Here is a 27,951-nt window from a genome sequence, read left to right on the forward strand (position 1 = left end):
ATAGAAGAGAGACGATGAAAAAAAACTGAATTCGAGCATTATTCATGAAGTGTTGTACCTTAAGGTTCCCGAGTCGAAAACAAAAGAATGTCAAGCACGATCAAATATGAAGTTAGTTGGCCAAATAAGGAACCCTGTGAGAGGCCTCAGTATTCTGAGCACAACACAGCATGCTCAAAGTAGTACAACTAAACAACATTATAGTCTACAGCGGAGGTTTAATAGTATCTAAAGCCTGCTGCTCCTGAAAAACTACAATTACTGCCTCTCAGTTGTATGCCTCCACCAAACCAACCAAAATGTCATCAGTTCATCATTTTATACTATTAGACATTTGAGTGAAATTGTAATAATTAGCATATGAATTATTGTTATGGCCAAAATGTGTTTTGTAAGGTCATAGTGACCTTTGACCACCAAATTCTAATACATTCATAATTGAGTCCAAGTGGACGTTTGTGCCAAATTTGAAGAAATTAAGTCCCGGCGTTCCTGTGAAAATGGGTTCTATGTGTACCCACGAGTCTGCCCTTTACAGACATGCCCACTTTATGATAATCACATGCAGTTTTGGGAAAATCATAGTCAAGTCAGCACACTGACACACTGACAGCTTTTGTTGCCTGTTGGGCTGCAGTTTGCCATGTTATGATTTCAGCAGATTCTTTATGCTTAATGCAGTACTTGTGAGGGTTTCTGGACAATATTTGTCATCGTTTGTGTTGGTAATTGATTTCCAATAATACATATATACACACATTTGCATAATACTTCAAAGAAACATGCAGCAGAGAGAGAAACCACTCCAGAATGCAGCTGCTTACTGTAATGGTACAAGGGGCATGAAATATTTTTTGTGTAACTAGTAGTATGGAGGAATTACTCTTTTTAAAATACTTTGAAAATAACTTTACAACATTACATTACCTTACATATGGTAAAGTAATGGCTGCAGGGTCCCTTATGCAAGAGTTTTAGAATCAGAACCAATGGGTAATCATCGATCATATGCAGTGATTCAATTCAATCAGTGATCAGAAAAAAGCCTAAAAAGTCAAATCACCGCCCAAAAGTGGCTTTGTGTGGATATGCTGAAGCCTCCTCGGAGTTATCTATGCAGAATTCTACTGCTGACATATAAAGTGTAGCCTCCATTGTTGGTATATAATTTAAGTAGTATAATAATAAAAAAAGCGACTAACCAGGACTTTGACTGTCCAAAGTGCAGGTAGTTGATGCTGTAGAGGTCCATGTCCTCAGTGTGCCAGGCAAATGTGGTCTTCCACATGCCGAAGTACAGGTAGGGAGTGTTGACCCCCTCAATGACGATGCCACACTCCTGCTCCACCATGTCCAGCAGCGTGTTGAGATGGCCAATGTTCCACTCTTGAATGTCCTGAACGGAGACAACAGGCATTTTTAGGGTAAGCTTGTACAGAGTAGTCTGCACACCAAAGTCAAAGTCTATCAATGACCACCTGATGGTGCTGTAGTCACACAAAGATGTACATAAGGCAACAAGTCATAATAACCCTATCTTAAAAATAGCTTTCTTAAATTAAGGACATTATATTTCAATTAACATTTAGCCATTAATCAATTAGTTTAAAATGTGCATCTCTATGGTGGATTCATTGATCATTACGGTGTCTCTTATTTTAAGCTCTCAGGTCATCCAGTGATATTTCTGACATACACTGTCATTGAAAACAGTTAAATTGCTGACATATAGTGCCAACAATCTCTTTGTCCTCAAATCACTGAAAGATATGCCTGATTAATAACCCTGATCAAAGTATCTAACAAAATAAACAGTAGAGCTGCAACGATTAATCGACTATTAAATTAGTCACCAACTATTTTGATAATGGATTAATCAGTTTGAGTAATTTTTGAAAAAGTCAAAATTCTCTGATTCCAGCGTCTTAGATGTGCATTTTTTCAGGTTTCTTTACTCCTCTATGACAGTAAACTGAATATCTTTGAGTTGTGGACAAAACAAGACATTTGAGGACGTCATCTTGGGATTTGAGAGACACGGATAGACATTTTTCACCATTTTCTGACATTTGATAGACCAAACAACTAATCGATTAATCGAGAAAATAAACAACAGATTAATTGACAATGAAAATAATCGCTGGTTGAAGCCCTAATATGCAGAGTTAGCAAATCAGCCCCAGCACTTACACACTTCTAGGTAACACACACACACAACCCTCACCTCATCATAGATGGAGCCACTGACATCGGCGCCATAAATGGGAGACACAAATGTCAGGTTCTTCCAGTACTTCCTCTCTAGGTCGTCAAAGTCTTTGTGCCGGGGTGTGCAGTACCTGAAAACGTCACAGGAGTGAGCATTGAGTAGGGAGACGGCCCTTCAGCTGAACCCTCATGTTGACAAGCATCCAGCATTATAGGTAAATTAAATCTTACAAGTGCCATTTTAGAACTTATCCATACATTGAATTCTTAGTTTCTGCTGCAGAAAAAGTACTAGCTTTGACACTTTTAATAAGAGACAACTTCTTCCAAACAGCTTGAACTGCTTAACAGCAAAAATGGAAAATGATGAGGACAGTGTCATTGTTTTATATGCCATGGATCAATAAAATTGTTATTTGAGCTTTTTTAAAGTAATAATTTCTTATCCAGTTAATCAGTGGAATATTCGGTAGAATACTCGATTACTAAAATAATCGATAGCTGCAGCCCTAATACAGTGCCTATAGAAAGTGTCCCCTTTGGTCTTTTTTCATGTTTTGTTGGTTTCTAACTTTGAATCAGTAGATTAAGATTTGTTTTAACACTGCTCAACAGAAAAAGACTCTGAAATACATGTTCACATCTTATTTTCATTTACACAAATCAGAACAAATCTCCTTTCATTTTAAATAGATGAATTATTCAACTCATCAAAGCTGCCACTTTGTAAAATGGCATCATCAAATGATGACTCAGTTATGACTCAGCAGAAAACAAATAAGTTTGTTCTTGCTAGAGGAGTTTCATGCTAATCATAAATCAATCATTGTTGGTTTAAACCATTTACTGGAGTGTTTGGTGGTAGAGGTTATTACTTTTCAGCATTATCACAGCCTTATTGATAAACCAATGAGCCTCACTGTCAGTCTCAATCCCTTCTAAACACATGGTTGACGATGTCTGCAAATATAAAAGAGCAACCGCATTTATAAATGATGAGGCCTCTGGACTGAGGACCAACTTACTTCTTGCTGTTGGCCAGCTTGCGGTACTCGCTCACGGTCATAGACTTCTTCTGGATGTTGTACTGGGTGAACAGACCCGACTGTCCGGTCACCACCTGCATGATGGGAGCTGGAATCACCATGTCTTCGATGGTGTCATATGACCTCCGTGGCTTCCAGCCCTCCGGGGGAATCACCTGGTGAAGGAGACAGATTGTTAGCATTTATATTTACATTCAGTAAGCTGACATCTAAATTGAGAGTTTTACGATGACCTGTAAACACATGCGGCTAAATCTTAACACTCAACAGCCTACCCAAGTCTTGTTGTATTTGGACAGGACATTCAGTTCCTCTTTAACTCAACTGCATACAGTTTGATACTCAGATAATCAGATATTATTAATCTGTTAATTATTTGACTGAATATTAATTCATGACAACTTGACATAACATAAAATACCAAACATTTGCCGATTTTAGCTTCTAAAATTAAAAAAATATACAAAAATAGATACAAAATGTAGAATAGTTGGGGTTTTTTGGCAGTTAGTGAACAAAATATGAAATTTTAAGACCCCATTTTGTGCTTTAGTAACTTGAGATAGGCATTTGTCAATAATGTTTGATAGTTTTAGACAAAAAAAAAAATCGATAGTATGGCAATATTGTATCGATACACAGACATCAAGTATCAATCTTAACAATCCGCTCGGCCGCTATTCTGTCTTTCAGAGGTTGTAGTGGGCTCCTTTTTCAAGCTAGAGTGAAGATGCTGGTATCATATGAAACTAGAAAAACCTATGGAATCGATTGGTACCAACCTATCGTGTTAGCTTGTCGGGAAGAATGCTCAATAACGCTCCAAAGTTACACTAAATTTCGGTGAGGAAAAACTGGCATGGCCATTTTCAAAGGGGTCCGTTGATCTCTGACCTCAAGGTATGTAAATAAAAAATCAGAGTGAAAACTGTATCTTATTAGATCTCAACAGATGTTGACAAACTGCATGATTTGCAGTTGAAAAAGGTAATAAATTGCAATAGATCTTATTGCAAAAATGTTTTAAAATCGCAATAAGATGGTATCGCGACTTAAGCATTGTGATAATATCATATCGGGGGGCCTCTAGTGATTCCCATCCTTAGTACTTGCTGATGGTATTGGAAATGTAAGGTAACAATTAGACCTTACTATGACAGGACTGTAAAGGACTACATCAAATATGAGAGTACATGTGTGTTGTCCTCACCTTTGCCAGGCCAGCACGGTGAGCTCCTTGACTCTCCATGTAGACGATGTATTTGGCGAAGTCTTTGAACTCCTCCACGGTGGGCCGGAAGGTCATGATCTTGCAGCTGGGATTCTTGGTGCAGATTGGCATCAGAAGGGCCGGTGGCAGCTCAGAACCCGGAACAAGGACTGGGGCCACGTCTGGGTCTGTAGGCAGAGCCGGGGTGAGATCTGGAGCAGCATCATGTTCCGAGGTCACCGCCGTGTCTGGGATTTCAGCTATTGCTGGCTCCTGGGTGGAAGTCTGGTCTTGGGTCGCACTGGAGCTGAGATCAGGAGTGGAGGCTGGGGCGGGGGCAGGGTCGGGGGGTGAGGCTGGGGCAAGGAGAGGAGCCGGCACCGTGTCCATGGGCATGTCGGTAGCCATTGGGTCTGCTAAGGGTTGCAGGTAAACCTGGAGGGGAGAGCATGGACAATCAGGGCACAATCAATCTATTCCAGTTTCTTTCAAACTGCCAGGAGCAGAGTATTTTATTAAATTGAAATCATTTAAAAAAAGTTTTCCAGCATGACCACACAACATGGGTAGATTTTTAAGAGCTAACCAAGCCGACAAAGTGAAGGCCAGGATGAACATTAAGTGCTGGTACAAAAAAAGGAGTAGCTGTCTGATAACAGGAGAAGCAGGCACAGTGTTTCTGTTTGACAGTTTACAGTTTGACATTTGGACAACAATGACGTTTGTCACTAGTGTTCATGGAAAGAAAATTGCCTATCATGACCTTCTGTATTGTAAACCTGGAACGATTAGTTAGTGAATCAATTAGAAAAGGTATATATATATATATATATATATATATACATACACATATACATATACATATATATTTATATATATACCAAACATTCCCTATTTCCAACTTCTCAATTGTAAAATTTAGGAGACTGTGATGCCCATTCTTCACCATTTTATAAACCAAAATCAAGGGGCAGATTAACTGAATGATAATAGTCATAAGTTGCAGCCCTACTTTATTTACATACCACAATTCTGAAAACGTGACGGTACTCGTTTTTCTATAATATTGCAGGTACCGCCAGGGCTCAAGACGCTGTAAACTCACTATCGAGAAGATTTCTTTAAAAAAAATCACTGCGGCCTGGATGGGAATGAACCTTGTGTGTGCGTAATGTGTCACTAGAAGCCTGTCAGTGCCGCAGCACCCAGTATGTTACAGTGGGAACATCATCCCTGCCGTGCAGCCCATGCAGCAGTCTGTCACCCATACCGGGATCCAGTCCCGGTGAGTGGAGGCCACCGCACCGTAGTCCCGCCCTGAGTCCAGCCCAGACAGCGGAGGCAGCGAGACCCGATGCTACGTTGCGAACAACAATTGTGCCGATTTCAACACGGGAGGTTCCATTATGATGCCTTTAGGCTCTATTCAATAAAAATGAGTACTGGGCGAAGGTAAATTATAACGTTATCATGATGTGTTCAAATGTGATCTTATAAAATTTAGTTTTTGGTGAGAAACTTGAATAAATACAGTCATCTGAACGAGATGTTTTCACAGCAATATAAAATAGAGAAGGAATTATGACCGGTTTAACTTTCAGCAAAAAACAGCATTTCACTGGGATCGACTACTAAATTATGACATTATGACATCGTGACATCCCTATATCATACATGTCAAAGCATGCACAAACACCCTACTTGAACATACCTCTTACAGTAGCATTTGTGAGGGAAGTTTTCACCTGTGCTTCCAAGAGTAGCTACACCGCTAGCAGCTGGATGTGATCCCAACAAACCACACCGGACCACATCCAGCACCAAAAAAGCCTTGCTGAACCGTAACAGTACTGAATTGCTTCACATTCTAGTCATATGTTGAAGTAGTGTAAATGCATCGGTCGCTCCAAGCTGCATGTAACTTTTACGTGTTTATCATGTTTTTGTATTATGAAATATTGTTATACTGTACCAATATAATAAACATACAATGGCTAGGTCCAATTACATTTTTGTCCTCAAGAACCCAAAAAATGTGAAGCTTTGCCAAATTGACTACTGCAGATAGAAAAAGCAACAGAGACAATGATATACTCTGTGGTTTACTGCTGAGAGACTGTGATGTTTGCTTGGATGTTTCAATGGACTTCTTTAGGCCTGTAGGTGTTTGTTTTGCATTAGCATTTAGCAAACAGCTAATAAATTGTGGTTTGTTTCTCTAACCTCACTCGCAACTGCCACTCTTCCCTCCTCTCTCTTTCTCTGTCATCCACAGTCTCTCCCTTTATCTCACTCTTTTTAGATACATCAGGAAGACTTTCACTTAACTTTGTTTTACAGGACATTTCCACCCCTAGTCCTAATATTGATACTACTGGCAACTAGTGCTTGCTTACTCTGTGAAAGAACGTTGTACATAAATTGCAGGTGCCTTGAGGCTTGTGTCTGACAAACCGACAAACCTGCAAGACCACCTGCAAGATAGAGCTGCCTCTAGAGCACGGACTTCTCGAGGGAAAACAACTATAGATTAGGAAGTTAAATTTAGAGCTGAAACAATTAGTCTGTTAATCTATTAATAAATCAAAAGAAAATTATTAATTTCTCTGTTTTACTGTATGTTATAGTAAACTGAATATCTCTGGGTTTTTGGACTGTTGGTCTAACAAATAAAGTCACAAGAAGGTGTATAATTTGGGCTCTGGGAACTTGTGACAGGAGTTTTCGCTACCTTCTGGCATAGACTAAACAATTGATTGTAAAAAACAATTGACATATTAATTGATAGTTGCAGCCTCACTTAATTCAGATACATAAAAACACAGGAAGAGTTCCTAAGTTTCTAAAAATGTTTCAGAGTTTCTGGAAAAATTACTACAGGTGAAAAGGGCTGAGAGCTTTAAAATACAAGACATCCGTCTAGATCTTGGAGAAAAAGTGTCTGTATTTTGGATTGTAAGTAAAGGGTAACTTCAGCAATTTCAGAAAATGTTGTCCTTATTAGTTAGTTAGACATAAAAACCTAAGAAAATGGGGTCCAGGTCAATATATTAAACAGGAATTAAAATTCCAGTATATAATGTATATAGTATATAAAAATAGAACTGAATTGAATAAATTGGCCCGTCACCATAACCGATCCAGCTATTTGAGTCAGTATTGGCCCGATATCCGATCCAGTATCGGTATCGGTGCATCTCTACTTAAAATAAAAACAGAAATCTGACATACCAGTTTGAAAAATATAGAGTGAAAATTACAGCCCATTTTGTTAGATTTGTGCTCAGGATGTGCATGTAGATATAAGTTAATAAACGATAATTCAGTTTCTGTTGTTCAAATTAATTATTCAGAATAAGATGCAACCAAAAACAAAAGTGCTTATTAAAGTTTTTTTTTTTTTTTTTTTTACAAATTACACGTTATTGCTGTGAACATCAGTTCATAAATTCCCATATCTTGTTTTACTTCAAAATATCCTTATTAATATTGTTATAATGATTTCAACCATATCAACCTGCTCTACATGCAAGACAACCCTGGATACATATTGTTAACTTCCTTAAAAGGCGCACCTTTCTTTAAAAAAAAAAAAAAGCACAGCTTTTGCAAGCAAAGGAGAATAAAGTAATATATAGTATTTTCAGCAGAATATGTAGTTTTAAGCTCTTGAAAGATCCTGAATCCTTCAAGTGAGAACTGCAGTGCATCAAAGATTTGTTTGTTTTTCTAAATTTCCCCATCTCCAAACAAACATGTGACATGACATTTGTTTCACACACAAATGGGTGATAAAAAGTTATCAGTTTGAGGATGAACTTCTCACCCCCACCCCCAAAAAAGTGGCGATAAATATATCACTTTTAGTGTTTCATCACACTTGATAATATAGATAATATATTGATAAAATAAAACCAGTTTCGCTTTAGGATTGATTCGCACGTCAGATAACCCATTTTACATGTGCATTTCCTCTGCAACACTTGTGCTTTGGATAGTGCCAAACAGACAAAACAAACACACACAAAACAACACATCAATGCACCCTAAATATACACTGAGTGCATCTTCTCATGCACATCTGCAAGTTCCTATCACAGGGCTAGGCAAATGGAGACAACTCCAACATGTCATTTGCATCAAGCACAAGCACCCTGTAGAGCAGGAAACGTGAGCTTTAAAACGATATAGTCGGCAAGAGTTAGGAATATTTATGACCCACTTCAACACAATACTCTGTCCTGCTCAGTGACTGAGAAAGGCATGTCTCTCATAGAAAGAGGTCGTCATACAGACAGACAATTTACAAGATAAGCCCAAAATATGGCAACATTGTCTCCCTCTACAGAGTCTTTCAAAGCACAGCTCAAGACCCACCTCTTTTCTTTGGCTTTTGAATGTACTTGAATTGTGATTACTAATTGGCCTTTTATAAATGCTCATTATAACAGTCTTTTACTCATGATTTTAATCTTGGTCTCTGTCTGTGGATGTGTGAGATTTTGTTGTCTGCTCTGTTCACCTGTTCTTATTCTGCACTATGTCTGTAAAGCACTTTGGTCAGCTCATGTTGTTTTAAATGTGCTATAGAAATAAATTTGACTTGACTTAATAAGTAAGGGCCCTCTTTCTAACAAGACCTGATCTATTCAGTGGATCAGACCACATGACCCCCCTCAGCTGTATAACCACAACAAAAAGAGGCCTACACTTGTTTCAATATTGCAGCACACTGTCCTCCTCACAAAGCACAAAGATGTTATTACTCATAAGCAGTATTTCTCTGTACATCTGTGACTTGTAGAGGGGATAAACCTGAAGCTGCTGGGTTTAAACAGGAGCAGTTATTACAGGCTGCATGTGTATTTATGACCCACTTCAACACAATACTCTGTCCTGCTCAGTGACTGAGTAAGGCATGTCTTAAACAGACAATTTACAACATATTAGTCACTAGCCCAAAATATGGTACTCATAAGTAAGGGCCCTCTTTCTAACAAGACCTGATCTAGTCAGTGGATCATGGCAGAACCACATGACCCCCCCTCAGCTGTATAACCACAACAAAAAGAGGCCTACACTACACGGCCCCTTTAACTCTACCTGGGCCTGAAACTTGTTTCAATATTGCAGCACACTGTCCTCCTTAAGAAGCACAGAGATGTTAATACTCATAAGCAGTATTTCTCTGTACATCTGTGACTTGTAGAGGGGATAAACCTGAAGCTGCTGGGTTTAAACAGAGCAGTTATCATTGCAGGCTGTAGCTAAGGGCGACGGTGGCTCTGCACAACTAACACTGCCTGTTAGCATTTTATCTAACAGCACAGAGATCAAACACAGTAGCTAATGTGCTTCAAAAATGAGTAGAAACCTCACATTAACCTACAATGCAGTCTACCTAAAGGTGTGCAGAATCAACAGTTATATTTAATCAAACGTAAACCGTGTTTATGTATCCCTAGCTACCGTTGGTTAGCTTCTAATCTAGCTAGGTAGCTACTTCCATATCTGCATTTAGAAAAAACAAAACAACGCGACGACAGACACCAACACACACAGCACCATTACACGAGAATACAGGCTGCAAGATTGAATACAATTAATCCCGTTAATGGGAATATTACCTCCTGCAGCTAGTAGTTTTCCTCTCCTTGTTTTGATCACTCGATTTGGTTTCGTTTTGTATAATTTTCCTGGATGGATTTGTCGTCTAGCATTAGCTAGCTGAGGCTACTAGGAGTCACGCCCACCCCCGAGAAACTACGCTTCGTGATTGGTTGAATCCCCCGGATGATAGGTTTCTTAATTCACAAACCCGACGATTTGATTGGTCCATTCAGATAACAGACACACGAATCAGCCAATGAGAACAGACGCTCGCTATGACGCGTCCTCGGTGCTCTGCATAGACATTTATATGGGTGCACGTATTTGACTTAAGAGCACGCAACGCACGTACACACTACTGATGCAAGGCAAGGCAAGGTAAGGCAGCTTTATTTGTATAGCACAGGGGTCAGCAACCTTTACTATCAAAAGAGCCAATTTAGGCAAAACAAATTAAAAATAAATCTGTCTGGAGCCACAAAACATTTGAGCATTGTGATGAAGGTAACACAGTTTATAGTCTAAGTATATAGTATATAAGTCTAATGCAGTGAGGGCCAAAAAGAGAAAATGTATTACGGAGTATTAGGGCCACATTGAGGGGAAAAAACATCTGAGATTTCAAGAATAAAGTCATAACTTTACGAGAAAAAAGTCGTAACATTAGGAGAATAAAGTCATAACTTAACAAGAAAAAAAAGTCGTAATATTACGAGAATAAAGTCATAACTTAACAAGAAAAAAAGTCGTAATATTACAAGAATAAAGTCCTAACTTAACAAGAAAAAAAAGTTGTAATATTACGAGAATAAAGTCATAACTTAACAAGAAAAAAAGTCGTAATATTACAAGAATAAAGTCATAACTTAACAAGAAAAAAAAGTTGTAATATTACGAGAATAAAGTCATAACTTTAAGAGAAAAAAAGAAAATAGCACGTAAAATTACTACTTTATAATATTATGACTTTATTCTCATAGTATTACAACTTTTTATCTCATAAACCTATGACTTTATTCTTGTAATATGACTTTATTCTTGAAATCTGCGATTTATTTTTTCTCTCAATGTGGCCCTAATACTCCGTCGTACCATAGACCTACAACAATGATAAATAAAAATGAAAATGTAAACAAAAAACAGTTATTCATTTCCATTTTTAAAAATCCACAGGGAGCCACTGGAGAGGCGTTAAAGAGCCGCAGGCTGGCTCCAGAGCTGCAGGTTGCTGACCCCTGGTATAGCACATTTCAGCAACAGGGCAATTCAAAGTGCTTTACATCAATATTCAAGAACATTGCGACAAAGTTCAAAAGAACATTAAGACATAATTAAAACAGTTATAAAAACAATAAATATTAGAAAATAAAAACAAGCTAAAAATAAAAGCTAGGATCGAAGCTAAAATAGAATATAACACACAAGAGTAAAAGTTATAGTGCAGTATATTTGATTTAATAAAAGGCAGCAGCAAACGAGAACCTTTTAAGCTTTGATTTAAAAGAACTAATAGTTGGAGCGGTCCTGCAGGTTTCTGGGAGCTTGTTCTAAATATTTGGTGCATAAAACCGCAGGCTCCACTGACCATGAGATAAATATGACCCTCAGTGCAAGTAAACACATTTTACCAACATTGTTATGATGCCTGTACGAGTTCAAAGGTTTGTCCAAAAACCCTCAAACATCATGCTCTCTACTGCTCCAATTTCCTGATCCAGTTTCTCTGAATCTTCTGTTTGAGTGACTTTCTACGTTTACATTAAGAATCAAGTTTAAAATCAGTTCTGTACTTAAAATGTATCATTGTAAAACTCTTCGGTCTTTTTTTTATTCTTGTCAGAACTAAAAGCACTATACCAGTTCATTCAAGGTCATCATGGCTAAAACCTTCAAGATGTAAGTCAGTTTTCATCAACACATTTATGGAAGCCCATTTCTGCCACTGTGATGAAAAAAAAAGATCTTGTAAGTCATTAAAATAAGATACTATCTCAAAATAATGAGTTAGTGTCTCAATACTTGACTTAGTATCTAAATATTTTTTATTTACTATCTCAATATTTTGACTTAGTATCTCAATCTCAATATTTTGACTTAGTATCTCAATATTTTGACTTAATATTTCAATATTTTGACTTAATATTTAAATTTTTTCTTTACCATCTCAATAGTTTGACTTGCTTTCTCAATGTTTTATGTAATATCTCAATAGTTTGACTTAGTATCTCAATATTTTGACTGAATATCTCAATATTTTATTTACTATCTTAATAGTTTGACTTAGTATCTCAATAGTTTGACCTACTGTCTCAATATTTTGACTTACTATCTCATTATTTTTACTTACTATATCAATTTTTTCAACTTAGAATCTCAAAATAATGAGAAATATTCATCACATTTGCAAAAATGTGCTTGTTATGGTAGGCCTAAGTCAAAATAATGAGATGGTAAGTCAAAAATATTGAGATACTAACTCATTATAATGACTTACAGGATCTTTTTATTCATCAGTGGCATAAATGGGCTTCCATAATACAGTCTCCCCCCCCAAAAAAAATATAATAAGACTTCATTTTCACTTTTTTATTGAATAACACTGAAAATGTATTGACAATTTGTGCACCAAACGTGTGCAAGCAATTCTAAAACTACATATCAAAACTAAAATGGACTAAAAATTATACAATTTCAGAAAATATACATTTCCCAGTCGATGCAAATCTTTGTCTCTCCATCAAAACTCAAAGTGCTGGCATGTGGATGGACATCGTCACACACTGCTGTTGAAATTCAACACCAAATATTGATAAATGACAAAGGCAACAGTAAAAGTAGTCAATAACAAATTCAGATCATTTAGTCAGATAAAACTTCAAATTTCAGGAGCAGTGTGTGGACTTTCATTAACATGTCATCTTGATGCAAGCATTAACTGGTTTTTAAATGAGGTCAGGTATTACAAGGGACCACAGGAGACACAAAAATCGGACTGAACAGCTCCCCCAGAGATGGCAGTAATAGATTATAAAAGATGAAAAAGTACACATTTTAATTTTAGCGAAAAATACGAATAAAGTTTCTATACTCAAATAGGTTTGAGTGGCGGGGACAATGTCTAAAAATCTAGAAAAGGGGAGTCCTACATTACACTCTTGGTTAAGCACTTTTGTTTCTTTGGACTTTAAAAGTTAATCTTTTTAAAACAGGGGAAATTCAAATCAATCACCACAGTATACAAAATGAGTTTAGGAATTGATCACATTGAGCTTTCAAGGTTGTATCAAATTCATAGTAACTTTTATACCAAATCTCACAAGCTGAATATATAGGTATAAAATTACTGTATGAAAATATTGAAGGAACCAATACATAAGTTAGAAAATCCAACCATGTTTGACGACATCATTTCCCAACAAGACACTTCCTCTCAAGACTGCTGAAGAGCAGAAAAACAAAAAAACTTTAACTGGTTCAGTTTGCGCGCTTGTATGTCAGGTATCATCTACATTTTTAGAGCAGCTTTGTTCACGTGTCATGTTAGTGCAATTTCAATCATCTGATCATGTGGACAATGTTAGTTTGTCTATTGAACCTATGCAAGAGATTAAAAAAGTAAAGTACAGACAAGTACATGGCTACAGGAGAGGCATAACGGGGGCTTCGAGGTCAGATGTGAATGTAAACCAATTTAAATCTCAGACTACACGATCAGATTTAAAAAATTGCACCAAAATGACAACCAACCACAGCCAAACTAACGGCAGACCAGATTCTATTAATAGCCTTGTACAAAAAGAAATTTCCAAACAAAGTTGAGCAAACGGCCAAACCACTTTGCCTTAACATTCTCTTAAGGAGTGCTAAACATGGAGGGATTTAGTTAAAACATCTTACAATATGGATAACATTAGCATTAGTTAATGGAACAAAATTAAACGCTGGGAGTAAAATCACGGTGTAAGGTATTAACGGAGTAATGGTACGGTTACAAAAGGAATTCTCAATTTATCTTTAACTACACATCATGGCAGATCCAAGGTGAAAAAATTGTGGCATTGAAGTCCACAAAAATTGTAGTTTTATAGTCATAAAAAATATATTAAGAGAAACTGATTCTTTATTGCCTCTACTGAAAATTCCCCTTACTGTTTAAATCGCGTTTCCTCGAGGGCTGAGATAGCAGAACCAATGATCATCGCCCACTGCTGTACCCTGGGAAAAACTGATTTAGAATATCTTGCAGGGGTTTGTTGATGGTCATGGCGTAGTTTTTGCCCAGGTCGTGCCTGCAGGCCGGGCAGGTGTACACATCTGCTCTGAAGGACCGCTGAAGGCATTCCTGAGGTAAAAAGAAACAACAGCTTTCACTTTCAGGCACTCTTACCGTTTTTTAAGCATTTAAATTTCACAGGTTACTTATGTATTGTTAAATGTCAATTTGTAAGTTTAAGATTCAGTTTGCTGAGACCTTTAATTAGTGGTTTCCTGCATTCCCCATAATGCTATTTGACAGTTTCAGAAACATTCGTCAGAGGTGGGTCTAATGTAGGGATGTGCCGATAGTTCAAAAGATACTACAGCTACCATGACGTTTAACATAACAGTTCTAACACCACCACTACAACATAATAAATTGTTTTTAATTGTGTTTAAAATCGATCTAAAATAAAAAACATAACTACAGCATTCATCCTTTTTGCAGCAGAAAGCTAAGGCTTCTGTCTTACGCGTCATCACATTGTACGCTCGTTATGACATCATTCAGTAGCATAACGTAACAAATATCAAAACGTCTTTGCACTCAATCTGCTCATAAAAATGAGCACATCTCAAAAACTACAAAATGTGCACAGTTCAAATAACTTCTGGAGTGTTGAGAGATATTTGGTTCATGTTTCTACATTTTGGATCAATATGTATTGTCTTTATTTAGTAACATTTTATGAAAAAAAGTTTTGTTTTTTTTTTCAATTTAGGACACATTTTCAAAACTTGTGTCAATTATTATGGTTTATTGACTTGCATAACCCTTTAGCTTAGGTTGTTCAGATTTTAGGGATATGAAGCATACTCCAAGAAAAAACATCACAATAAGCAAAAAGGCCAATGTAGGCACTGGTGGACCATTTCAATTGCAGAGTTCAAAGGGTTAAAGAGGTATGATCGAGTAACTGCATACAACCAAGTCAAAAAGCAAGACCTTCCCCGCTCCCTGTATTTTAAAGATGTAAATGTGTCTACAAGCTGAAAGCTCACCTATCTAAGTGAATAGTATTGCATCAGTAGTGTATCCATGGAGTCTTTTATCACTTGTTTTGCACCTGCTATTAAAGGACAATGATAGTTTCTTCTTACCCTGCAGACATTGTGTTGGCACTCTGTGGTGAGGGGCTGGTAGACCACTTCTTGGCAGCAGATGCAGAGGAAAACGTCTTCAACTTTGTTCAAGAATTTCTGCGGAAACAAAACATGTGAAACAACTTTACAAACTGCTCTATGACTAGCAGGAGGGTTAAAGCAGTTCTTAGCCATTTTTTTTCTTTTAAATTGATGAACACAGCCTTCTGCCGTTTCATAAGTGTGAGAGATTTACTGAGCACCCTAGTTGTCATTTGCAGAAATGTACATCCTCTGTTGCTTTTAAACAAAACACCCATCTAGAGATAACTAGTTCAGACTGGTTTCAAGTAGCAGCAAAATCCGGCACTAACGAAGCTTCATGCAACAGTCGCACAAACCAAACTTTTTCATACTAGCCATTTTTAGTTCAGCAATGCATCCACTATAAGCACATATTTGTTGTCGATAGAACTTTGTATGCAAGAGCACTGGTGTGATTTCTTGTTTAAGGTCATCGCTAGGACCATGCGATGCTGGCAACATGATATTTCTTCATTTTCAAGGTATAACGTGGGACATTTTCGTTTTTTTTTGGTTTCTTTTTTTTTTTTTTTTTTTTAAAATCACACCAATGTGATGTATTAATTGTTTGCTTGTATTAAATATGTTATGCTGGGGGTACTATTCAACTCTACCATTAATTTATTAAAATCATTATTTCTTCATTAAAGTCACAGAACAGGCTCGTTCATGAGCCAAGCCTGCGCATAATCTATCACTGACGATCACCGCACAGTGCATGCCGGTTAGATTTGTGACCAACTTGATCATGAGGTCATGCACATAAAGGTAACGATAACCTCACGCAGTTCATAGAGCCAGGCGCCGCAGCCGCTCTCCACCGACTGCAAGACCCAGGGTATGTTGAGAAACGCCTGATCAAAGAGCGGATAACAACGTTTTGTAAAAATCCCAATTTTCTGTGTACTTATTTAACGCCAGATTGTAGGCTATTAGTCTCATGTTTTGCAATGAAGGTTTAATCTGTTAACAAATATATCTTGTGTAGTTGATAATGTGGTCTGAGAACTACAGGTGATGGATCTAACAGGATATCAATATTTCGGTGACTTCCTGTATATTCTTTGAAGACTGGTGGAAAGTTTTTGACTTGACTACAGCTTTTTGTCACAGCTTTGATCTCATCCACTTTCCAGGCGAGGCGCAGTTCATCTCGAAACAAACCTCTTGTCTCAACGTCTTCTCAACGACCCACAGATTCCCCCAAACATGAGCTTAAGCGTTTAAAAACACAGCCGTACTCACCGGTCCAAGTGACAGTGACTCCATGGCTTCATCCCACAGCTTCTTGTTTAGCTTGTCATTCTTAATGATGGATTTCTGCTCCTTGGTAAGCTTGTACACTTCTACCTTTGTTTTCTTAGGAGTCTTGCCTGGTGAGGTTGTGGATTCTGATAGAGATAAACACACTTTAAAATCACTACAGAGTATAAAAGGCAATAATACTTGAGTTTCTACACAGAAAAAAGAAACAGTAGAAACATCAATTTGCTGCCTGCACCCGGAATTATGATCACTTCAACTGGTAACAAAAACACCCACATACACACAGAACTTACCGCTGCCCTGAGATTTTCTCTTCCTCTTTGCCTTGCTGGGTGTTGCCGACTCTTCCTCCACTTCATTTTTGTTCTCTTTCTCTTTCTGATAGCCAGCAGGATACTGGAACAAGATGGAGTCCATTTAATTGAAGTTATGCTACTGCTAGAAATCAGCTCAAAGCACAGCTGATGTTTGCATCCTGATTGACATGTCTTTTAGCAGGTTAACATGGATTTTAAACATTCTTATCGACGTATTTTTATACTTCAAAATGGAGTCCAGGACATGCTTGTAAAACAAGGCTATTGTTTTTCTATTCATTTCAAAATGTATTTATGCATTCTACACAAATATCTAAGCAAAATTATGAACAATTACATAGTAAAACTTAATTTCTTTTTGCACATTTCATGCTTAAGTATATAAAAAGGTGAACTTTCTACTCTCAGTTTATTTTCAGTCAAAATTGTATAAAAGTAATGTGAACCCTGCATTGTGAACTTAATTGAATATGGAGCTGATCACATTCCAACACCATACCTATGTATACGTCCCAAAACATACTGGTACTTTTTGTATTAGGGCTGCACAATTAATCAGTTTTATCGGAAACAATACAGCCAACTGCAATTTTAAAATGGCAGGAGGCACAATATTTGTTAAAGATGAAATGTGTGTCAAAATACAATTTTAAATTAAATATCGTCATGCTGCAGAGATGTCCTGGCCTACAGATTTAAGAAAATATATTTCTTTAGGTTTTTCCAGTAAAAATGAAAAAAAAAATATATACACTCCAATATCTCAACTCTTATCGCAATATCAGTCAAAATAATAGCAATTCGATATTTTCTCAAAATTGTGCAGCCCTATTTAGGATACAAAAACCCTCTTGGTATAATGTAGTCTGAATGATCATCTCTACCTGCATGGTGAGGCCGAGCTTCTTGACGCGTTCCTTGCCATCTCTGGTCCATGGTGCCGGCTCATCATCATCACGCTTCAGCAGATACCGCCAGACCAAGAAGCCAGACTTTCCCTTGGCTGGCCAGTACTTCACCACCTGAAGGAAGTCAATGACACAAAGTAAAACTACAAATAGATGCTAAAAGTCACAAGATTATTCAGCAAAAAAATAGTTATTCAAACTACACGAGCAGATCTTTGCAGTTGAATCATTCAATGTATCAATGAAATTAGTTAAATGTCACATTGATTAATAGTTTGCATAACTGTTGTGCATCAGCTGTTTGACAACTCCAAAGGACATACAGAAATGTGTCCAGTGTTCCCTCATACCTTATATATCCCATCATATCGGTTTCCTTCCTCAGGAGAGTATTTACTATGCTTGCGACCCTTGCAGCTGCGCACAACTCTCACTGGTTTGCCTGCCTTCCAGTTCTTGGCCTCAGCTCCGTTCTTGTCGTTGACAGGGATGTTGCAATTGAGAGCCACCGCCCTGGTGAGAACAAAAGTAAACAATTTAGATATCCAAAATAAAATGAAGCAATAAAATCCTGATAATTTAAAAGGAAGTTGTAATATGTTATGTCCTTTGGCGTCATACCTGTTCATGTGGGTAAGTGTCTGATCACATGATTGCTCAGCAGTCCTCTTGTTTCCAGAAAGATCTCGTCCCCCTGAGCCAGTGTATGTGAACTCATTACCATCATCCTAAAATGTAAGACGCATTACAAATATTAAATACATTAAAACTACAAAGGTTCGGCTGCAGATTTTAGGTTAATAGAAACATGGGTTTCATATCATACCAACTATTCTGATATCATTTAAGCCGGTTCATTTAATAAATGTTTAAGAAAGAAAAAGAGCATACCACGTCATCCTCATATCCTCCTGCCAGGACCAGAGAGTAGGCCCCATCATTGCTCCTGCCGTGGATCCCAGCTACATGAGGCCTGTGGACACCAGATTCACTGACCTAGAAAAGCCAAAGAATTTAAACATTATTGGTGGCCACTGGAACAAATGACCACAAAACATTGGTATTGTTTATGCTCTACATATGGTGCAACACCAGTTGTGTGACCGACCTGCACTCTGAACTTCCACAGGGAGCCAACAGGGACACCGGGGATCGGGCCGTAGTGATTGGACGGGACGATGGTGCACTGCGTAGTTCGGCCAACACAGGCCATTCCCTGGAGGGGGAGAAGAAATTGTATTTGAAAACGTTGGTGTTTAACACTAAGGATAGTATCGTAGCTAGTTATCTACAAGGACACGGAGCATGTTATCCGTAATCTTATTTCTTTCAACATACTGCATGTACTATAACCAGAGCCAATATAAAATTCTTTGATAAAATCACCTCGGTTGGCATTATAAAAATATTGACATATTATAGACCAAACAACTAATCGATTAATTGAGAAAATAATCATCAAATCGACAATGAAAATACTCCTTGGTTGCAGCCCTACATCTGAATAAGATTTGCTGTCTGGCAGCACTGTGTCATCCCTCACCTTGCCCCAGTCCCTCTGGCTGGTGGAGCTGGCAGAAGCCATCTTAGATTTCTTCTTGCTCTCCTTCAGCTTCTCTCCGGCCAACACAACCTCATTGGAGTCATTACGGCAACCTGGGCAATACCTGCGATAGTAGGACATGTAGAGTAAAGGTCAAGTCAAGCACAGCCTATCAGTAACACGAGTGATGACCAAAAGGACGACTCCATGTCATTAAGAGTGTGAATCTGGTTGGTTGGCTGTTTGATTTCCGAGGAACAAAACACACTCATGTTCAGTGTTTTGATTCAGCAAAACAGCTCTGACACTTGATGCCATACTAATCCAAAACTGCACAAAACAGCTTTGAAGTACTTGAAGATGTTAAATCGCAGTATTTGCAATGAATACTGGGTTTGTTATGAGTTCTTGACTTGAAGGAACAACATCAATTAGGCCAATATTGAGTGCATTTGAAAAAATACCTTCACAAATACAGGTGACAATTGCCTCAAGATCGCTCCTTAGTCATCAACATATGAATTTTTTGTGTACCGTCTTCTTTCAGACTAGTGGAAAGAAAACATCCAAAATACACATTTAGGTGTTTATTTTACTACACTTTGTCTATTTGTATCTGTAGATTTCTCCTAAATTCACCAAAAGTTAGCATTAGAGAATGCCTCATTAGCATATCTAAACATAACATTACAGAAAACTTGTCTTACAAAAAAATAATTGTCTTAATTTTAAGTAATCAAATGGGGAAGTTTCATGCCGATATCCATTAGTTCACTTTATTTTTTACCCTATTCACCTGGGGGTCTCCCCTTAAATGTCAGGATATCTGAATGTATGAATGTGAATAGTGGAGTGCTGTATATGATCCCACTGACCAGTCCTCATCTTCAGGGATGGAGGTGAGCGGAGGGTTCAGGCAGTAGATGTGATAGGCCATGTCACATTCATCACACAGCAGCTGTTTGTCAGGATCCTGCTTGATGCCGCAGATATGGCAGTTACACCACTGACACTTTTTGTTGGGATCGTCCTTACAGTGCTTGCACTCAGGTCCATTTGATCCTGGAGAATACAGACATTTCACTATATTGTATGTCATTATACAGCATTTTCTATAAGGTCGGGCAGGTTTCATATGTACCAATTAACATCAACTGTTAGCTACTAACACATCTTTACAATTTACATTTTTCATCCATAAACCTACTTTTCAGTGGACTCTCAGATCCAGTGGGGGTGTCACCCACAGAACCAGGCCCCTCAATTTTGTAGATTTCAGTCAGGAACATGATCCGGCAATCATTAAGGGAGTCGCCAGCATCACTGCAAACAAAGAAACTAACTGTCAAAGTGCCCTGCATGGTAGCAATAAAGTGTATAATATAGTGCATTCTCCTGCTTACTCAATCTATATATGTATATATACACAAGTTTAGAACAGCAAAAGCATGAAACTCAGCAGGGATAATAGGAAACTATAAAGACAGAAATGCAGCAGTATGTAATACATACATAAAAAGTAAGCTACTTTTTATACCATCATCAAAAGAGCCAAATGTACCTCTTTTCCTCTGAGTGTAAATGAGATCCAAATCCACATATAGTAGTTTACACCCAAACTTCTTAAAATGTTACTAGAGCAGAGTACTATAATATGCAATCTACTTTGAAACCACAACCGGAAATTCACCTGTTCCCACCTGCTACTGTGGCATCCAAAAACCTAACAAATGTTGATACATAGATAAAAATAAGACCACAGGATGATCACCTGCCACTGCAGCAGTGGCAGGTGTTCCCCCTACTTTGTGTACTACTACAAAATGCAGTAATTGAACCTTTACATGCAACAAAGCCCTTACCCAAGGATAATTTTGGCGTGGACCTCTCGCACGGTGCGTGTCTCCCTCTTCCTCTGGATCTCAGCGTCGTACCAGTAGCCGCGCTCCTTGGGGTCGTCTGGGTTGAAGTTGACCATAACGACCATTTCCGGCTCCAGCTGGTGCCACTGGTATACCGTACGGGCCCGCGGGCGAACATCCTTAGCCAGCAACTCAATCACCCCGTTCTCTGGGTAGCTGTGATAGTAAATGTGATACCAGATCAGTTTGCAGTTTGGAGGCAAGCCACACACCACCACAGGTGCTTCCTACACAGTGCAGCATGGGAGCCGAATGCATCAGAATATGTTTGAATGGTGAGGATCGACTGCTGGTGCAGCCGGTTTGAACAACTACAACACTGGAACAGTTCCTCAAACACTAACTAACGCACTTGCAAGCTCACAAACACACAAGCGCCTTTCAGGGAGGGCAAAGGTCAGAGATGCCACAAAAATAACAAAAAAACAATGCTACGCAGTCATAAAATGTCAATTTTAGTCTCACAAATAAGATTTCAAAGGCATTGCCACTGCCTTGTCTAGTAAGTATTCAAGTCTCTGAAATTGTGTCTTTACAGTAGTAGTAGATTAAACGCATCTTACATCAATTCAGCACAAGTTATGTTGCCTAACTGGCGATAGGGTTTGGTTTAAATTAGTGCTGTGCCTTCTAATCTACTATGCTTCTATCCAGCAATATCTTTCGTCATATATTTACACAGCATGTGACAAGAGATGTGTCCCGTCTCCCTGAACAAGATTAGTATCATAGCAAGCAAACTAACTTTGGGCTCGACCCCAGCTTATCGTTCAACATGGTAACCCGTATAACCTCCAGAGCAGGTTAGTCTGGCTTTCTATCTCAATGTCAAAATGTCTCTTCTGTATAGACTGCTTCAGGAACCTAAAACCCACAAATGAGTTAGCATCTTAGCACTTCCGGTTTCCTCATCTGGAAGTCAATATTTGTTTCTTTTATGGGTTTTTAGTTAGATGCTTGAAATAAGGTCTGTGTACCACTCTATTGGACTATTTCCATCAAACAATCTATTATATTACTTTTAACAAATGTCAGGAAACTAACATTTTTATTTTACCACCGTAAAACTGCATATTAGATACATTGACATTCCATCACTGCAGCTCTGATGGACTATGAAGCTCACTTGAAAAATATACTCACTGTGCCAAAAAGACAAAGAAGTTCTAAACCATTTTACGGAAACATGCTTAGACAAACTTTAGTCCTCTTCAGCTTTGGGAGCATCAACAATAATAGTCTTCGGTTCACTAGTTGTGTTTTAGTTTTAGTTAGTAGTTTTATCTTGAGAAAAGAATGGACGTTAGCTAGTCAACATAATCCCGCCACAATTTCTAATCAATTTTATTGCTTGTATCAATTCTGATGTTCAGTTGTGTGCTTTTAATCTAATATTTTCTCTCCTGAAACCAATTATTTTCTCCTTTTCATTTTCTCCCATCAACCAAATCAAAGCTCTACATTGCAGGTGGTTGACTATTTGTTTAAAAAGTGCCGTTTTACGTTAATACTACAGATAGATGGCAAATCTTGGGTTGACAGGATGATGTTAGCTGGGCTGAACATAGTTTGATTTTCACAAAAATGTATGGTCATAAGCTTTGGAAAAGAATTGGTCATGATTAATGGAAAAGGGATTCTTACTCTTCGTATTTAACATGGTACAGTATCTCCTCTGCTGGCTGTGCCTCAGCAGCCTCCTCTGCTGGCATCTTTGCTGTCTTAGTAACATTAACAATCTGGGCCTCAAACCACGCGCCCATGTTCAAGTCCCTCGCATCCACCAGCTCATTGATCTTAAACACAGAGAAAAGAGCAAGTTAGCAAAACTTTCAGAGATATTTCAAAAGAAGCAGTGATTGTTTTCAGCACATTTAGTAACAACCCAAAAGATCTCAAGAAGCGTTCTGTGAATGTTCAAAAGAAATTAGATTTTTGTGATTGTTCATTGCAAAATGGCCTCTCATGTACTTCTCATGTCTCATCAGGCCGTCATCCTTACATACACAGAATTTCAAACCATGATGTAAAATTACACATTTTCACAATGTCTATAAGAATTTGGTTGAAGAAATGGAGACAGGCTCAAACACATTCCAGCAACTATACCCCCCACTTTGCTCATATTGCGAACACTGCATGAATATACAAGTATAGGCAATTTGGATAGCCATCTCAGTTCCGTTAGTGTGGAGTTGAAATGGACAATAAATCCATCCAACAGCGACTTTACAGAGGTGCCAAACTATTGGATTTGGATACTTCATCATGCACACAAAGCCTTGATGCAAACTCTGATGCGATTCCACCAGACACGCTGTAGCACGTATCAGAAGCAGCTCTGCTCCGTAGGGCCCCCGACGATTGAGTTGAGTTTTTCAAGGAACGATTTAAGTGCAACCGTTTGAATTTGGCCAATAGCGGGAGCTAATTTCCAACCCTGTTGTAGCGAGCGTCACAGAGCAAAGCAAAAGTAAACTGTAAACACTAAATTTAACACCCAATTTGATCCCAACTACCAGTTTTAAAACTCACCTTGTAACATCCGAACCCTGGATCGACGAGCTCTGCAGTGGTTGTCTGGGCAGAGGTGCCGGCGGTCTGACCCTCAACCTCACCGTGAGTTGAGCTCTTGTCAGACTCACTCTGGGTTGAGCCACAACCAGAATCAGAGTCTGAGAGCTCGGCTTCTTTGTCCTTGCTTTTGACGAGATCAACAGCAGACATCTTCTGCCTAACAAGCAGCTGCACTATGTCATTTAGACCCACGTTGTAGTCGAATATGGTATGGCCGTCCTCCATCTGATTGTAAAACAAAAATATATATGACGTGGTTAAAAAGGAGAAAAGCAGCACTTCCTATTTTTTGTTTGTTTCAGTGGTCCCTCATTTTTCCTGCTGGTGTCTGCACACTCATGAGAAAAAAATTTTCATAACAAGAATTTAAAATTTGTAGTCATCACATGTTTTTAATTTAATGCGTGTTTTGTATTTTATGCATTCTTTGTTTCATTCATGAGGGAATGTTAAAGCAGAAATTATGATTGAGCTAACACCCATCACCCATATCCCTCCCATACAGTTATGTTTTTGAGAACCAGGACACAAATACCATAAACAGCATCAAACACACATCTCTGAATAAAATTGCAACCATGGCACCTCACCTGCTTGCCGCGGTAGAACAGTCTCTGTCTCTCCGGCTCAATCTTGAAGAGCTCCAAGATTTTGAGACGCAGCTCATCCACTTTTGTGAGTTTGGACAGGGAATCCACCCGGTGGGTTTCCTTCCCATCCATCGTGCGCACCTGAATCCACATTGCAGCTGCCCTGTGTCAACAGCCAAAACATGACCCATCATTAAGTAACCAGTCCTGTTTAATGGATCATTGGATCGACTCAAAAAAGCCCTTTTTGGGCCCAATGTCTTCACATGACGGACACGAAAGTTGTAGTACCACTGTTTGGCCACTATGAAAATTGGCAACAATGACCAACGCTCTTCCTGGGGGCTCGTGCCAACCATGTCAAAGACACATTTCCATGTACTGGACAATAAAGACTCACTGATTGTGAACCTGCCAACCGCCAAACCCATGATCACACTGAGCTGGCAAATTTTTAATGAATCTTTTCTTCCTCTTTTTAGCCTCCAATCCACACAAAGTCAGCATTTTAACACCCTGCTTTTTGAAAGCACTGTGTGGTCTATTGTCAAAGCATGAAGTTCCTGCTAATTCCAATGAGAAGAAAACATGCACATTCTCAAAATTGTTTGTGGTGCTGGGAGTAGATCTCCTCCAATATGTACTTTTTCAAAAAAAAAAAAAAAAAACTTGCTCTGGCACACACTTTTGTCTGCTTTATTAGTCAACGTTTCGGTCAACAAGGACCTTCATCAGGACATTAAGAAGATAAAATGGTGGTGTGTGTTCTTTTAAACACCACCAAATCAATGTGATTGGATGATTGGAAGTGTCTGCCATCCCTATTGGTTGAGGAAGTGACATCATCACATATCCATTGCACCATGAAAAAAACAGGAAGAGAAACAAAGAAAAATACCTGTCAAACAAAGAACATCAAACATACTTCACTATTGAAGGAAAACACTAATAATCTTATTATAAATTATCAGGGCACATGATCATAAGTATATAAAGTTACACATTAAAAGCACTGCTTGCTAATTCCACCATTAAAAATGGCAAATAGCATTTGTTCTTAATATGCCTTGTACAAAATATGTATTATATATGTACATTCATACTTCCTGATATATATATGTTCTTAATATGCCTTGTAAGTATTTCCTTTTATAATTTTAATATTACTTATTATTTTAAATGGAGCTTACCAACAAAAAAGCATTCCACACGATTGTACCCGTATAACCGGCGTGACAATAAACATCTTGAATCTTTTAACACCCTGCTTTTTGAAAGCATTGTGTGGACTTTTGTCAAAAGCATGAAGTTCCTGCTAAATCCACCATTAAAAATGGCAGGCTGTTTTTCCTTTTTTGGTCTAAAATCAAATCAATTTTAAGTCAATGAATGGATTAAAATGTTTCTAAGAAGCTGAAATATGATCACACTGAGCTGGCAAAACATTTTTTAATGAATCTTTTCTTCCTCTTTTTTAGCCTCCAATCCACCCAAAGCCAGCATTTTGAAAGCATTGTGTGGACTATTGTCAAAAGCATGACGTTCCTGTTAATTCCATCTAAAAAAAATGGCATTTTCCTTTTTTGGTCTAAAGCAAATCAATTTTAAGTCAATGAATGGATTAAAATGTTTCTAAGAAGCTGAAATATAATCACACTGAGCTGGCAATTTTGTTTAATGAATCTTTTCTTCCTCTTTTTTAGCCTCCAATCCACCCAAAGCCAGCATTTTGAAAGCACAATGTGGACTATTGTCAAAAGCATGAAGTTCCTGCTAATTCCATCATTAAAAAGAAATGGCATTTCCTTTTTTGGTCTAAATCGAAATCAATTTTAATTCAATGAATGGATTAAAATGTTTCTAAAAAAGCTGAAATATGATGATGGGCAGTGCTTGATGGCGTTGTATTGTACTGTGCTGTCACTTCAACAACAGAGTATCAGAAAGGAAAAAAACAGGAAGAGAAGAAAAATACATGTCAAACAAAGAACATTAAACATACATCACTATTGAAGGAAAACACTAATAATCTTACCATAAATTATCAGGGCACATGATCAGAAGTATATAAAGTTACACATTAAAAATGCTTGCTAATTCCACCATTAAAAATTGGCAGCTCATTTTTCCTTTTTGGTCTAAATCAAATAAATTTTAAGTCAATGAATGGATTCAAATGTTTCTGAAAAAGATGAATTATGGCAGTGCTTGATGTCAGTGTATTGTACAGTGCTGCTGTCACTTCAACAACAAGAGAGTATCAGAAAGGGAGGGAACAAGCTGATTTAAATACAGTGCGGGAAACTGAGCTGCAGGCCACTCCCCAGTTCTTTTAAAAGCAAGCACACATCCGGACGGGAGGGAGCCGAGCTAGCAAACAATGTGCCCTCCTCTCTCTCTCTCTCTGACAATAAAACACACCGAAATACCACCTCACATTGTAGTTTGGGGTCGATTATTGCCATGGTAACACACTCTTTTGCCCACATAGACCATGCTTTGTTCCTTTATATATATATGCGACCTCAATGCTTGGCTTTTTTACTCTCAGCTGAAGGTGTTGTTCACTCTGCTGGCTCGAAAATAAACCAATGAACACGAGTGATAATAACATCGAAAACAAAACTACTTCTTACATATTATGTGGCTTTACAGATAAACAACACAAAAGATAAAGCAGCTCCAAGTTCATCAACTTACTGAAGGTGTTGTTCAAATAAAACCAATGAACACGAGTAATAATAACATCGAAAACAAAACTACTTCCTCCTACCTAAGATGCATTATTTACATTTTATGTGGCTGTACAGATAAACAACATAAAGATAGCAGCTCAAGTTCATCAGGGAGCTTTTAACTGGTCATGTTATGTTAGCAATAACACATAAAGAGTACATTTAACAGCGTGAAAACTGCTTTACTGACTTAATATGTTTGATTCATTTTTAATTTAACATTGTGTGTGTGTAGGAGCTTTCAGTGTAGTAACATCAAGCCTAAACAGAAACGAGGTAGGACTTTGTGAAGGAAGCTAATGGTAACCATGGTGAGCTAGCTACTGAATGGAGATATATATCAATGAGTACAATGTTAAAAAAGTTATTAGAAGATGAGAAAAACTATGCTTTACCTTGTTTGTTCGTCCGAGTGAAAACAAGAAATTACGGAGCACGTTTTCCGTAAGTAACTTCTGTGTGTAAAGAGGTGTTTGCACGACCAACTCTGTGAGCCTTGTTGGAGAGATTGATCAATGAGTTATTCTTCAAGACTTTCACATCCCGCCCTGCTCTTACAAAACGCAGCCTCCCCATTGGTTGATTCTCTCTGAGC

The 27,951-nt window shown here is 38.1% G+C and overlaps 2 protein-coding genes across 5 annotated transcripts in view; both read right to left on the minus strand.

The window, feature by feature from the left end:
- kdm4b (lysine (K)-specific demethylase 4B) overlaps positions 1 to 10,247 on the minus strand; it is a 58,109-nt gene extending 47,862 nt beyond the window's left edge. For both annotated transcript variants that reach the window (XM_037769892.1, XM_037769891.1), the window contains exons 1-5: positions 10,092 to 10,247; positions 4,465 to 4,899; positions 3,234 to 3,409; positions 2,225 to 2,339; positions 1,203 to 1,396 (exon numbers count right to left, since the gene is read on the minus strand). In XM_037769892.1, coding sequence (XP_037625820.1) covers positions 1,203 to 1,396; positions 2,225 to 2,339; positions 3,234 to 3,409; positions 4,465 to 4,872 — 893 coding nt within the window. In that variant the 5' untranslated portion in view covers positions 4,873 to 4,899; positions 10,092 to 10,247. The remainder of the gene's footprint in view (positions 1 to 1,202; positions 1,397 to 2,224; positions 2,340 to 3,233; positions 3,410 to 4,464; positions 4,900 to 10,091) is intronic.
- A 2,398-nt stretch (positions 10,248 to 12,645) lies between these two features.
- Positions 12,646 to 27,908, minus strand: uhrf1 (ubiquitin-like with PHD and ring finger domains 1). 3 transcript variants are annotated; one of them, XM_037770452.1, is made up of 18 exons: positions 27,752 to 27,908; positions 24,622 to 24,784; positions 23,990 to 24,256; positions 23,099 to 23,250; positions 21,395 to 21,610; positions 20,740 to 20,855; positions 20,408 to 20,594; positions 19,533 to 19,656; positions 19,098 to 19,205; positions 18,881 to 18,985; positions 18,611 to 18,717; positions 18,340 to 18,502; positions 17,966 to 18,103; positions 17,058 to 17,160; positions 16,744 to 16,889; positions 15,433 to 15,531; positions 14,224 to 14,416; positions 12,646 to 13,513 (listed from the first exon to the last, which is right to left on the minus strand). In XM_037770452.1, exons 2-17 carry the CDS (start codon positions 24,772 to 24,774, stop codon positions 14,270 to 14,272), a joined length of 2,331 nt encoding a protein of 776 aa, XP_037626380.1. In that variant the 5' UTR covers positions 24,775 to 24,784; positions 27,752 to 27,908; the 3' UTR covers positions 12,646 to 13,513; positions 14,224 to 14,269. The 3 variants fall into 3 exon arrangements, with proteins under 3 accessions (XP_037626380.1, XP_037626379.1, XP_037626381.1); XM_037770451.1 differs by having other exon boundaries at positions 12,646 to 14,416; XM_037770453.1 differs by having other exon boundaries at positions 12,646 to 14,416; positions 24,622 to 24,779; positions 27,752 to 27,892.
- Positions 27,909 to 27,951: the final 43 nt, after the last annotated feature.

The sequence above is a fragment of the Sebastes umbrosus genome, chromosome 5, assembly GCF_015220745.1.
Source record: "Sebastes umbrosus isolate fSebUmb1 chromosome 5, fSebUmb1.pri, whole genome shotgun sequence".
Classification (NCBI taxonomy): Eukaryota; Metazoa; Chordata; class Actinopteri; order Perciformes; family Sebastidae; genus Sebastes; species Sebastes umbrosus.